The following is a 13039-nucleotide window of genomic DNA, read 5'->3' as shown; positions in this document are numbered from 1 at the left end:
CGTTTACCGCGGAATATTCTTTGTTAAATTGATGGATGTCGATAAAATAATACATACATACGTGATAATCATAAATTGTATTTAATTGAAACACGAGCAGATAAGCTGTCAATTTGTCCACACGAAAGGCTTCTTGTTCGCGGAGCAAGCGAGAGGAAAAAAACCACAGTTGCGTTGATCCAGAAAGCATGATTTACGCCACAATCAACATCACATCAGCCAGTTGTGGTCCGGTCTCATATTTCGGTATTCCGTTTCCTAAGACGCTTTCTTCCGAGCTTCGCGCTGTATTCATCTTCAGAATCGCCGTCAACGCTGTAAGCTGTCCTTTCGTCATTTTGCTGAACATCTTGGTGATGGTGGCAGTGAAAACCAAACGTCAACTTCGCACCAAATCTAACGTATCACTCGCCTGTTTAGCTACAACTGACCTCATTGTTGGACTTGTTGTTCAACCTTTGCAAATCGTTCGCCATAGCTTTATGCTCAAAGGTGAGACTGGCATGTGCAGCGGGATACACAAGATAACCGTGGCTGTTAACACAAAGTGTATCATAGCGTCGCTTAATCATTTCGTTGTATTGAGTGCGGAGCGTTATCTCGCTATAAAACACCCTTTCGCATACGAAAACCTTGTTACTGAAGTTCGTATCATCGTATCCTCTGCTCTGGCGTGGGCTGTCGCGATCATCCCTCCGATGGAAGACTTCTGGCCAGCGAACATACAATATGTGGCAAAAGTTGCAGTTCTTTTTATGCAGTTTATCTTTCTTGCGTTAGTCTTTTATTTTAACGTTTCTGTATACAGGGAGGTCCGCCGCAACGAAAAACAAATTATTGCTAAACAAGTTTCTGTAGAAGTGAAGGAGAAATTACTCAAGAATAAGAAAGCTTTTTGCTGCACAATTATTGTACTGCTCACAATTTTCCTGTGCTGTTTCTCGGTGATTATCAGTGCTGTCATTATTATATCGGTTTTGGAAGACAGCATCCCTATTAATGTAAAACATATCATCTTTAATCTTCTTTCTTTATTGCCCGTACTGAACTCGTTGTTTAATCCACTGATTTACGCTGTTAGACTAGGATATTTCCGCGTAGCTTTCATTCAGTTGTTGTCGAGGAAAACTACTGGACAAGCCGAGAAGCTTGAAAGGAATATATTTGGACCAAAAGAAGCTGGAGATGTAGTCGAACACGGAGAACGCAGATTTAGCCGAGGTGAATTGCGACAACTTGGAAAATGAGACACTGCAGTTAATAGAAACACAGCTCGGTGAAGACGTTCGCAGGCAGCCTTACTGAGCTGACGACGAGGCCTTTTCGGGAATCTGATCGTGTGAGTGACGCAGAAAAAGATATACTTGTAGATACAAGGAAATGGGAGTGGAAATCAAACTTGGGTACGTAGGGGATGGCTGCAAATGGAAGCCTCGAGTTGATCACTCTTGTGAATAACAAGATCTGAAAGTTAATTGAAATTTCAACTTAATTATTTGTAGTTGGTGATCGTATCAGCTCGGTGAAAGTCTGCGATCAGCAGAGTACCGTGGGAACGAGCAAAGTCTGGTCGCGAGAAAATTGGGCGATCAGTGCTTCGTCGATTTATTTGTTCTCGCGCCAATTTGCATATACATATTAGCATATACACACTCAGTGATCTTGGTTTGTCAAGCAATCTGATTGGCTCGCTATCTGGCCAATGAACAATTATTCCACGAGCGCGCGTTGGATACGAGATGAATAGCCAATAATTGTTTTTTGAAAACGCTCTCAAAATACAGAAAATTAATGTAGAAATTAAATCGCCCCATAAAAATACGTGTGCGCTTAACATATTTGTAACGCATGGTATAACAACTCATATACCATGATGGCTAGGCCAATGAAAACTCTTGAATTGGATTATCCAATGATCGAGGTTATTATTCACTCCCTACTGAGTGAATAATACGTGATCCAAACAAAAACAAAATGGCAGGCGTAAACTCGCGTTTTGTCAGTGTTTCTGAGTCGGAAATCCTGAGAATACAAGACGATGCTGTACCAGAAAATACAAGGAAGGTTATGAGATTTGACTTGAAAGTTTTCAAAAGACAGTAAAGACTTATCGACGTTCGACTTTCGAGCAGTTTCAGGACATGTCCTTGGCAATCACAGATTTCATCAACCTAGCAAACTCGCTCTTCACCCGGCATTGGCAGAAATGAATATAGCAGGGTTCATCGGCAGGGGATATCATAAGGTGCTATTCAACGAAGCACCTCCACAAGTATTCAGGAGAATGTCTTTGTGCAAACTAGAAAACAGGGGCGTACCAAGGGGGTCCTGGGTGCCCGTGACCCCCCTTTCGTAAGCCTTTCTTTAAGCAAACTACCCACAACAGTTGGCAAAAACGGCACGACAATCTGGTGAGTACCCTCACTTTGACACAGTGTGAACCCCCCCCCCCAACCCCTTTGAAAATCCTAGCAACGCCCCTGAAAAACATTCAATTTTCACCAAATTCCTGCGCACACAGTATAATTTCAGGTTGCTCCTTCGCCAAATGCTTTTTCAATTTTCATTTCAAATGAAAATGAAAACTTTGATTTAACAGTGAAACTGTTTTGCAAGCAGACTTTCGATTAAGATTGCTGATTTGCACGGTGCACAAGTTGCTAAATTGTGAGGTTTTTATCGAAGGTCGAGATTCTGTAAATAGTTTCACGCATGCTTCGTGCCGCTTGCACGTTTTTCACGCATGAATTGAGAGGTCAATTATATCGACTTTTAATCGTTTCCTTTTCGTTTATTGTTGAGATCACTTCGTGAGTACATACCAAAGCAATTACTCTTTTCAATCTCGGTGAATGGCGGCAGAATATTTACCTCGATTTCAAAGAATAATTGTTACGTGTTACATGGTTCGAGGGTCTTCACTATGAACCGCACATGTATACTTAAGAATTCAATATTTCTGATGTAATTTTTATTTATATACAACAGTCATGCACATAAGAAGTTATCAACTTGTATTATATACACCGGTATCTAATCAGTCTATTAATTACAGCACGCTTCTACTGTCCTGTTAGGATAAAGAATATGCAAAAAAAAAAAATAAAAATAAACGAAATAAATAAAAATAATAAAGTGTAGTAAGTATAACTGACACGTGATGTGATGACGTCATTTTATGACTACCTGTCAGTCAAAAAACTCATGACCAGGGGCCCTGATCATGACATACGCAAAAATTCGAATGGACCAATCACAGCTCATCATGATAGAGAGGCTTCCGGGACTGAAGAGGCTTTTATGACTGCTAGTATTGGTGCAGTAAAAGACATCGACGCCCTCAAGAGGCTGTGAAACCACCGTTCTCTCGTAAGCAATTCCTCTCAACAGATATAATGACTGTTTGACAGTCTATTAATGATATTCATCTATATTAGGAAATCATATCCTCTCTTCCCGTGAACTCACAATTCAGGTTACTTCCCGTTTGTTTCAAACGGTAACAACTAAATATTTTCCCAAAGTAAAAATATTACTGTAATTTATTTCTTTTCAATAACCTATCTAATTGATGATTTGTAATATTTATTTCGTTTCCCAGCCGACATGTTGATGTTAGCAGAGATGATTTAAAGAAGCTTTGATGGAAGACGATGAATTTCGCCTTAATTTTTCCAATTCAAATTTTCAAATCTTTTTTCTTTGATCTGTACCAATCTTCCCCTATTTGACCATTAACCATGGTTAACTTAATGACATTTCACTATTTAAGCAAACTATTATTTCCCTTTAATATTAAGGTACTACCCATCGGGAAATAAATTGACTTATCCCATCGTGACATTATGGCCCGTTACGCACTCCTCCAAAGATAGGGAAGATTGCGTGACAAGCAGTATTGGGAGCCCAGTCGTGACATAACTAAAGACATAACTCCTTCTAAAGACATAACTCCTTCAAAGAGTTTTTTTCCTAGGACATTGGTATTATCGTTGGCGTGCTTGCCATTTCATCAAACATCAGTTTTACAAACTTGTCAAAATGAAAGAAATTTCCCATCAATGATTCGATTCACCGGCGTTTTCCATTTGCCATTGATTTCAATAATTTATCCTTATGCGAGCCAGAAAGGAGTCTAACTAGCAAGCATCGTACAATTTAGACTGTATTTACTAGGATAACAGTATTTTTCCTAAGCTGCTAGGATAATTTCTTTGCTCAGAATTTATTAACCTTTGGAGATTGACAATAAATTCACAGGGGGTCTTACGAAGGGTTCCTGACTGGCCGGGAACATTCGGAAATTCTCGAAAAATGCGAACAGTGTCCGAAGCTTTCTTGGTTTCAGATCGGATATACAGGTAAGTTTATCTTTCAGTCAACTTCTAATCTCATGTCAGGGCCACCCGTGGTTAATAGCAACGTGAAAAGATATCAAGAAGACTGAAAATATGGAAATAGGCTGTTTGCAGTCTAGAAATTCTGCAAAAATTTATTCAACAGTTGTCACTTCTTCGAGTCTGAGCTTCACCCAAGTTCCTTTCATCTGCTATATGTAGTACTCAGAAAAAAATCCCCATAAGACTAAGGTGTGTGTAATAATTAAAACCTTATTTCTTGAGGTTTCAACCATTCCTGCCAATAATTCATCTACGGAGGAACTGGTCATTAAGATAATTTGAACAGCAATGGTAAGCTGCCACCGGATTTTAGTGTAAATTGTAAATTCACACTCTGTCTAACAGGGACGCATTTCTCTGTGCGATGGGCTTCAGTCAAGACGCATTTGTTCCCAGTTCATAGTGCACGTTGGTAGGATGAAAATTCTGTTACCGAGGCGGCAGGATTAGCAATTTCAGGAATTCAATGGTTCCGTGTTATTCCCAGAGGGCGGCATAGTTACCGTAGTAGACAAGGGAAAGTGGTCCCCCGGCCGCGAAGAGTTTGGTTCCAGTAGGATCATAACAATGGGTGTAAATAGCATTGCTACGGCAGACCAGAGTGTGCTCAAACATGTAGTCATATGCATCCTGCGGGTCGTCACGCTAAAACATAAAGTTAACACGTTTGACGTTAAACAGTGCACTCGTTTAGAATTAAGCCTGTAGTCCCAAGGATGTCCGTGAAGACGGAGTATCGACTATAGGTTGTTACAATGTGAAGTGACAGTCTGACTGTTCGTCTGACTATCCATAAGTCAGTCTGTCCGTCCGTCCGTTCGTCCGTTAGTCAGTCAGTCAGTCTGTAAGTCAGTCAGCCGCTCAGCAGGCCTGTCTGTCCGTCAGTCAGTCAGTCAGTCAGTCAGTCAGTCAGTCAGTCAGTCAGAGAGCGTTACTGCCATCTGTTCTTCTGACTATTTGCTTGCTTGTCTGTCTGTCTATCTGCCTGCCTGCCTGCGTGTCTGTCTGCTTGTCTATTTGTCTTATGTCTGTCTGTCGGCCTGCCCCTCTGTCGGCCTGCCTGTTAGTTCATATGTCTGAAGCATAATTGATCAACCTACATGTACGTTCAAAACGTTTCGTCGTTTGATTAACAGAGTTTCCTTCACTGGCTATTCAGTTAGTTTTCACCAATCAACAAAAACGATTTTCCTCTTACCAGCCAGCCTTTTCCTGACTTGAAGCAAATCATTGCATCGTTGTCCGCTCGTCCCAAGAACTGATAAGCTCTCATATCAAAGAAGAACAACGACCCAAAACCTGTACCAACAGTCAAGAGAAGATCCCGGAAACTCAAAGAACGCACACCTAAGAAGAGAATATAACAAAACTAAATGATTAGGAACGAAGAGATTCTACAACGAGTAAGAGACTTATCAATACCTAATGTTGTACCCAGAAGATATGGGTACGAGAATTACCAATAGTACAAGCGCGCATGCGTGTGAGCTAGTTTCATTTTGGCGAGAAAAGTAACGTTCAGCTGTTTGTCGTATCGTGTCTGGTACTTTGATGTGATATATTCAAAACGGCGCTTTTGGGATGGCTGCAAAGAGTGAAGAACCAAATACATTTGAAGAAAACAATTTAAACAAAGTTTCACAATAGTATGGCTATTAATTGATCCTCGTAAAACCAAAACCAAAGTAATCACTCTAGCCAATCACAAAGGACTCAGACAAGACAGTGAACCAATCAAAACTTACAGTAAATGGAAGCGTTAAGCGCGGGAAAACGCGTAAAGGCCACTTGTAATGGGTTTGGTTTTACTTCTGATTGGATGAGAAAGTGGCGCGAGTTTTTTAAGTCAATCGTGGCCTACTCATAGCGTAACAATTCAAAACCAATTACTTTTCGACACTCAAGTGAAAAACGGCCCCATCAGACATTCGTGTGATATCTCACATGAATAAAAGAAAGAAAATTTTTCTTCGGCCTTGAAAAACAGCGAACTGTTTGTTTTCAGACATGTGGCATCAAAGGGGTACTTCTGTCCCTCTGACACCCTCCTTTCCCCTACTCACCTGCTCCTGGGTCACGTGAGCCAATATATCCTACAGCTGTGCCACACCTTGGTTCGTAAAAAGACACATGTGACTGAGAGCCAACCGCAAACAGTTTGTTGTCTTTTTCCAGTGCCAGACATACTGTTTCCACGGGATATTTCAGTGAGAATGCACTTTTCTAAAATAAGCAAGGAAAAAAAAAGGAATTCAGATCCCATTATAGGTATAAACCACACCCAGTTCTCTCTTTATAATAAATCAAATTGACAATCAGGGGTGATTTCTGAAAGCTGGAATGGAAAACGGATTGAATTCTCAGTCACCATGAACACCTTAAGCATGCCTGGAATTGTTACTGTGTTATAACGGTAAAACAATCACAAGCAAGATCTCAAGACTGCAGAAACCAGATTCTATTGGTCACGGAAGTACAAATTTAGGTTGTGGTTTTTGTTTTGTCCCAAGATACACCCTTACCCTTGTACAGTGGGCAAGCTGTAACTATGATGCACTACCCTAAAAGAATTTTTCCCAAGCCCCTCAAAATTTCATCCCTTACTGACAGTACACTGTATATGTACATAAACTACAGTGTCCACAATTTGAATTTCCTAAAAAAATTTCCAAAACATTTTCCAAAGAAATGCCACTTGCCCATCAAGCAAGTGAACGTCAGAATCCACTAGCCGGACTAAAAAATGTACTAGTCCTGAGAAACTGGGCAGGATTTCCTTTGCATGCTGTAATGTATAACAAACACCTTATTCTCAGGAGCAAATTTTGTAACGATAATTGTTAACACTTTCACACCTTAAGATAAAGATAATGTAGGAGGTCACTTTTTGTGACAACCTACGTAAATCAAATTAGTTATCGTTTTGCTATGTTATAAAGGTCTTACCACTTGGCATGTATTCATGTCCCAGAGCTGTACATATCCACGTGCAGATAAAGCAACTAGAGTCTGAAAACAAAATACATGTACAACCATTGTTGATTAAACAAGGATAAAATACTAAAGAGAACACATTCATGAACCTCAACTTCATCTTGGTCCATACATGTAGAATGAGGACAATACATGTATCAAGCCTGGCTGAGCCTGGTCGACAACCCATATTATTTTGTCGTAGTTTATAGAGTATCTCTCCAGGTTTTAGTTGCTTGTGGAGAGACAACAGCGAAAACTTTTGATTCTTGAATATTATAGTATATATTTTCCAAATCTGAATCCTGAGAAACAAAAGCTATTTGCATTATAATGAATTGAAAAAAAGAACCTCAGCTGACTGGAGGCAGTCTTGTTGATAAGCATAGCAGGAGTTGGGAGCCCAGGACAACTGGGAACAATACCACGAAAGTGGATGGAGAAAGTGGATGGAGAAAGTGGATGGGACAAACCTTGGGGATACTCTGCAAAGTTTTTGCAAGAAAATGAACCGGTTAGTGAAACTCATTTTCATCTGAATGGTTTAGCACAAAGACTCATTTTGACACAGAGACGAAAGGTAACTCAGAAATGGCCTCTTGGCTTCCATTTACCAGACATAAATGCACCTAGATATAGACCATATAAGGTAATGACTCTCCCCCCTGTCCCTGAGAACCACTGGATTTCAAGTTCAGAACACTCACAAATCAGATGATTCAATACATAGATCATAGAAAACAAGTAATTTAGATCCAGCTGCAATTGAAAAGAAATTGAACAAATTCACATCATCCTACCTGTGAGTTTCTCTCATAGACAAGGTCTCTTATCTTGTCTTTGCCATAGGCCTGAGGTAGAGCACTGCAGAGTTTGTTGGCAGGGGATTTGACACAAAGTTTAAACTGGTTATCTCCTGAAAGGCTGGCTGAATCCTGAACACACCATAATGCAATGCTACCATCTCTTGATCCTGCATGAGAGGGGCATTGTTAATACCAGTAGCAAATACATAGTAGTTATGCAACGTTTTCAGGTGGTAGACACCCTGGAATATCCCACAAGTTATCTATATACACACAAGCCTTTATGCAGGTGTGCCAGGAAAATACAAGTGACAAGCAAGGTATTCCATGGATTACCATGTGAGAGAGTGCATAACTATCTTATACTATGCCATGGAAAAATTAATACAGTGACCAATGCAATCAATGAAATGTGACTGTAATATATTCGTAACCGGAAGTTGTGTTAAGCTGTTGTATTACCCAAGATGCTTAGAGAATAAAGTTGTTGTGTTGAGCAAGCCTAGTCAACTTGTGTTGTTATGTCACCGAGCCATACTTTTGCTAGTATGTTTCAGTGATAAACACATGGCACATGATGGAAAGGTAGGATGTAATACCATTGAATATACAATGGCTTGCTTGTGCTCTGATTGGCAGTATTTTCTATGGCATGGTAAAAAAAACCTGGGTACAACATTGGGACTCAGAGTAAAAAAGCTGGTGTCTAAGTTTAAAAAAAAACATGTGAATGGAAAACCTTCTCAGTCTGCAATTTTGGCCTCAAAACAATTCACCAATTCTGGGGGCCTGGGTACCTCACCTGGATATAGTACTGGCTGTAACAATATTTCTAGTTTTTCGAGGCTTAAATATTACTTCAATGTTCTTTCAACTGTAACTTGGCAAAGAAGAGGAAGTCAGTAAGACAGAAATACGCTTGCATGTAAATAATGACAACAAAATAATCTAACTTTATTGGTGCTCTAATTATATTTTAGTTCTAGTCACTCTTTATTTCTACCTGTTGCTAAGTGAAAATCATCAATCCACTCCACAGAAAATATCCAGTCAGTATGTCCCTGAAGATAGCAAAAAGAATGATTTAGCTTATAAACTTTCATAACTTACTACTAACAGGGTATTCAAGACTTGACTACATGTACATCTGGCTCCCTCAGATCACATAACTAAAAAAGGCCAATATAGGCTAAACTGACAATGCCTAATGTCATGGCACAGAGTGTTTTTACATGTTATGGCAGCCATTTTGGTGTCTTAAGACAAAGAAACAGCTGCCATGTTGGTGTCCAAAAGCAGTCCCATGGGAGTTGAACTCTTTTTTCATGTTATCACTTTCTTTTGTTCCAATAAATTTGCATAACTGCTGGTCAAAAATAAAAAAATTTTTATTCTATACAGCTGCACATGGAAAGTACAACATAGAAATAGATCTGGGGATGATATATTGTAGCATAGAAGACTTTTAAACTAAAGGTCTTAGATCTTCTTGATCTTAGAATAAAGGAACTGAGGCTCTTAGCTTTAAGTTAGTTTTTAGCTTTGTAAAATGGATCAGTGGAGCTACATGTACCAGGGCTGCCATTAAGGGCTGTAACCCTGTTAGGACTGGGTATGCTTGGCAGGTCTGTGATGTTATGGGTGAAATTGCCTTTCATTGAGACAATTCATCCACAAAGTGACAAGGTTGTTACGGGACCTGGTGTGAAGATCAATGCAAAAGGTGGATCAAATTATATATAGGTAATATAACAATCAGTTTAATGATAATATACAGAACATACCTCCCCTACACACATTGGATCAAATGTTGGTAATCTGTACACTGCCAAATGATTTGGGTTTTGACCACTTGTAGCTAACAATGTTCTTGCAGGACTTATTCTTATACTGTGTATTCCACAGTTGGATTCAGGAATCTCACTGTTAGGGCTTCCCTCCAAAACAGGAATGGAGAAACTCCTGTCTGATAACATGTCCAGCACAAGAAGCTATTAAGAGAATTGACCAATGTTTAGTATTAATGAATTAACCAGAATGTGTGCTGAAAGTATTTGCTTTCAAGAGGACATACACCATGTAATCTGTTGCAAGACTGGCAGGATAAAATAAAGTTAGTGACACTGAAGCCAGTCCCCCAAAATTCAATATTCAATATTCTCCTAACTAGAGACAACAGGGAATTCAAGGATTTCATTAACGTTTTCAGCAGGACTGCAACTGGTTTTCACAGGTAGGCAAAACTATTTGAACTAAACTTCTGATATAAGAAAAACTTTCCTTAGATGGTCAAACCAGGTGGGCAAAATTATTCTCACAGCCGGTCAATTTGCCAGGTACCCGACCCCCAGGAACTTCTACTGAAAATTTAAAGTACTTGTAGACTGAAGGACATCCACATTTTAAAGTGGGCAGTACTGGGTACTTGTAGAGTCTACCAACTAAAATTTGCCCTCGAACATCTCTGTTCTTGAAAGCTCAAAGTGGTTTTCTTGCTTCACTTTGGGAATCTGCCTATTCTTGAGCCAAGTTGTCTACAGACAAATACACTGCACTCAAATGTGTTCAATTTCATACCAAAATTTTGATTTTGACAATTTTGCTTCTCTGCCCAATGTTCATGTTTTGGATATTTTTTTTCAGTCTAAAGGATTATCCTCCAATAGACCAGGCCCAAGTTGTTAAAAAAATGAATAATACTATCCACTGTATAAGTGTTAACAACACAAATTATGCTATTCACTAGCCTGTGTAGATGACATTTTCTTTTCCAGGCGAAGATATCGAACAAGTGAGTGAATACGCTTGCCTGGGGTGAGCAAAAAATGGGGAGAAGTGGGGAGGGAGTGAGCGAGAAGGGGAAGTGGTGGGGAGAAAAGGAATCTTTTTTCCTTCCCTTCCCTTGTCTCACCCTGTCCCCCTTCTCCTTATTTTTCACACTCGCTTGCAGTTTTGTTCCCTTTGCGTGCTTTCTAGCTATGCACTAGATGAATCACTAACCAGTGGATAGCACAATTTGTTTCCTCAACATTTATTCACTGGACAGTGATCTATTCAATGGATAACATTATCCACCAGTTTGAATTGCTAAGTTCAGCAACAAGGGGTCTCTCTACTTGTTGTCATCAAACATTCCAAAGGCAGATACACTTTGCATTTGTGTTTAGGTGTTTGACGAGAAGAGGTTGCAAGTAGCCATGTTAACACATGAGGCCTGATTGTATAGCCCAGCTTCGGCTGGTATATTGCATCATGTCATGTCGTCAATGTTTACAGTACAAAAATTTCGTACAAGAAAAGAATTCTTGATCGATGACAACATTCATTGTACACAGTGCACGTAAATTACATTCAGTACAAAGTCAACACGACTACATCTCCTCTAGTAATCTGAGAAAGGAGAATTTGGACGTCTCACCTCATTTGATTTTGTACCACAAACTACTTTCTTGTCGTCTAGCCACTGTGATGCGAAAACTTTATCTGTCCTTCCCAATGAAAGTTCTCTTTCTTTCAACAAGGCAGGTATGTGTCGTGATGTGAGATCCGTCACAAACGATTCATTAAGGAATGTTTTGCTAACTTGGCGAGTTCGCACATGTTTGAATAAGGACATCCTAGATCGAAGCGATCGTTTTTAGTAAGCCCTCCACTGACATAACCAGAATAATAATAATAGACGGAAACAATTAAATGTCGACTTCGCTGACGAAGGGTCCACAATCGATCACCAAAGAAGGTAGACCCAAGAAGACAAGACAAAGGCCGGGAACATAATGATCGTCAGTGGTACCTCGATGGGAACCACAATCACGCAACTTATAAATCCAGCTTATAAATGCCAGAATATTCCTGGATCACGTACAGAATTGAAGCTGATTGAAGTTGAACAACGAACGTGATGTACAAAGCAAAAAAACACGTCAGTGCGTCAACGCCAGAAAATTGAATCACCGATCGGACAAAACAGTCCTGAAAAGAAAAGAAAGACCAAGAAATAGAGAAAAATCCCTCTTAATGACCGAAACGTAAATCCAAAGTAAAACAAAACTCAAAAGCTCTTTCAGAAACAATCATCGCAGCTCGTCTCGCAGTCTTCGTTTGAAAAACATGCGCAAGGCGTCTACTCGCTGATTGGCTCTTTCCTATGGGGCGCCGTTTGTAAATTTATTATTTAGACCGAATTTATGCCATTTTCCCCTTATTTATAAATAATTGGAAATGCTACAAAATTTGTTTATAAATAAGACTCAAGAACTTGTCCGTTGATATGTAAATAATTATTTTAGGTACGTTCTGATTTATAAATAATCTTTTACCATAGAGTTATTATATATAAATAATAAACTAAACAACTTCAATTATTTATAAATCAGGTCATGTCTAAAATAGTTTTTTACATATCATAAAGTTTGTAAATCCCATTATTTATAAATAAATTACTTCGCCGGGAGTGTAAATTCATTATTTAGAAATAATAAATTTCACCTCACCGAGTGTAAATTTATTATTTAGAAATAATGAACTTCACTGAGTGTGTAAATCCATTATTTAGAAATAATGAATTTCTCCTCGCCCAGTGTAAATTTATTATTTAGAAATAATGAACTTCACCGAGTGTGTAAATTCATTATTTAGAAATAATGAACTTCACTGAGTGCGTAAATTCATTATTTAGAAATAATGAATTTCACCTCGCCGAGTGTAAATTTATTATTTATAAATATGAACTTCATTGAGTGTGTAAATTCATTATTTAGAAATAATGAAGTTTCATCTCGCCGACTGTAAATTTATTATTTAGAAATAATGAATTAAACGTGTGTGTAAACTCGTTATTTAGAAACTCATTATTTAGAA

The 13039-nt window shown here is 38.9% G+C and overlaps 2 protein-coding genes across 2 annotated transcripts in view; one reads left to right on the top strand and one right to left on the bottom strand.

Moving 5' to 3' along the window:
• LOC110068862 (uncharacterized) overlaps positions 1-1487 on the top strand; it is a 1910-nt gene extending 423 nt beyond the window's left edge. Inside the window, exon 1 of the mRNA XM_089296013.1 lies at positions 1-1487. This exon is cut by the window's left edge and continues 423 nt beyond it. Within this exon, the coding sequence (XP_089152139.1) occupies positions 189-1247 (1059 nt within the window). The 5' untranslated portion in view covers positions 1-188 and the 3' untranslated portion in view covers positions 1248-1487.
• A 1283-nt stretch (positions 1488-2770) lies between these two features.
• Positions 2771-12283, bottom strand: LOC110068871 (DDB1- and CUL4-associated factor 12-like). The gene is made up of 8 exons (XM_020776284.2): positions 11598-12283; positions 9964-10170; positions 9183-9240; positions 8174-8346; positions 7347-7409; positions 6464-6623; positions 5599-5747; positions 2771-5045 (listed from the first exon to the last, which is right to left on the bottom strand). Exons 1-8 carry the CDS (start codon positions 11793-11795, stop codon positions 4878-4880), a joined length of 1176 nt encoding a protein of 391 aa, XP_020631943.1. The 5' UTR covers positions 11796-12283; the 3' UTR covers positions 2771-4877.
• Between the last annotated feature and the right edge of the window lie 756 nt (positions 12284-13039).

The sequence above is a fragment of the Orbicella faveolata genome, unplaced genomic scaffold (assembly GCF_042242905.1).
Source record: "Orbicella faveolata isolate gen_17 unplaced genomic scaffold, um_ofav_v1 contig_26, whole genome shotgun sequence".
Lineage (NCBI taxonomy): Eukaryota > Metazoa > Cnidaria > Anthozoa > Scleractinia > Merulinidae > Orbicella > Orbicella faveolata.
This window is presented reverse-complemented; position numbering and strand designations above follow the sequence as displayed.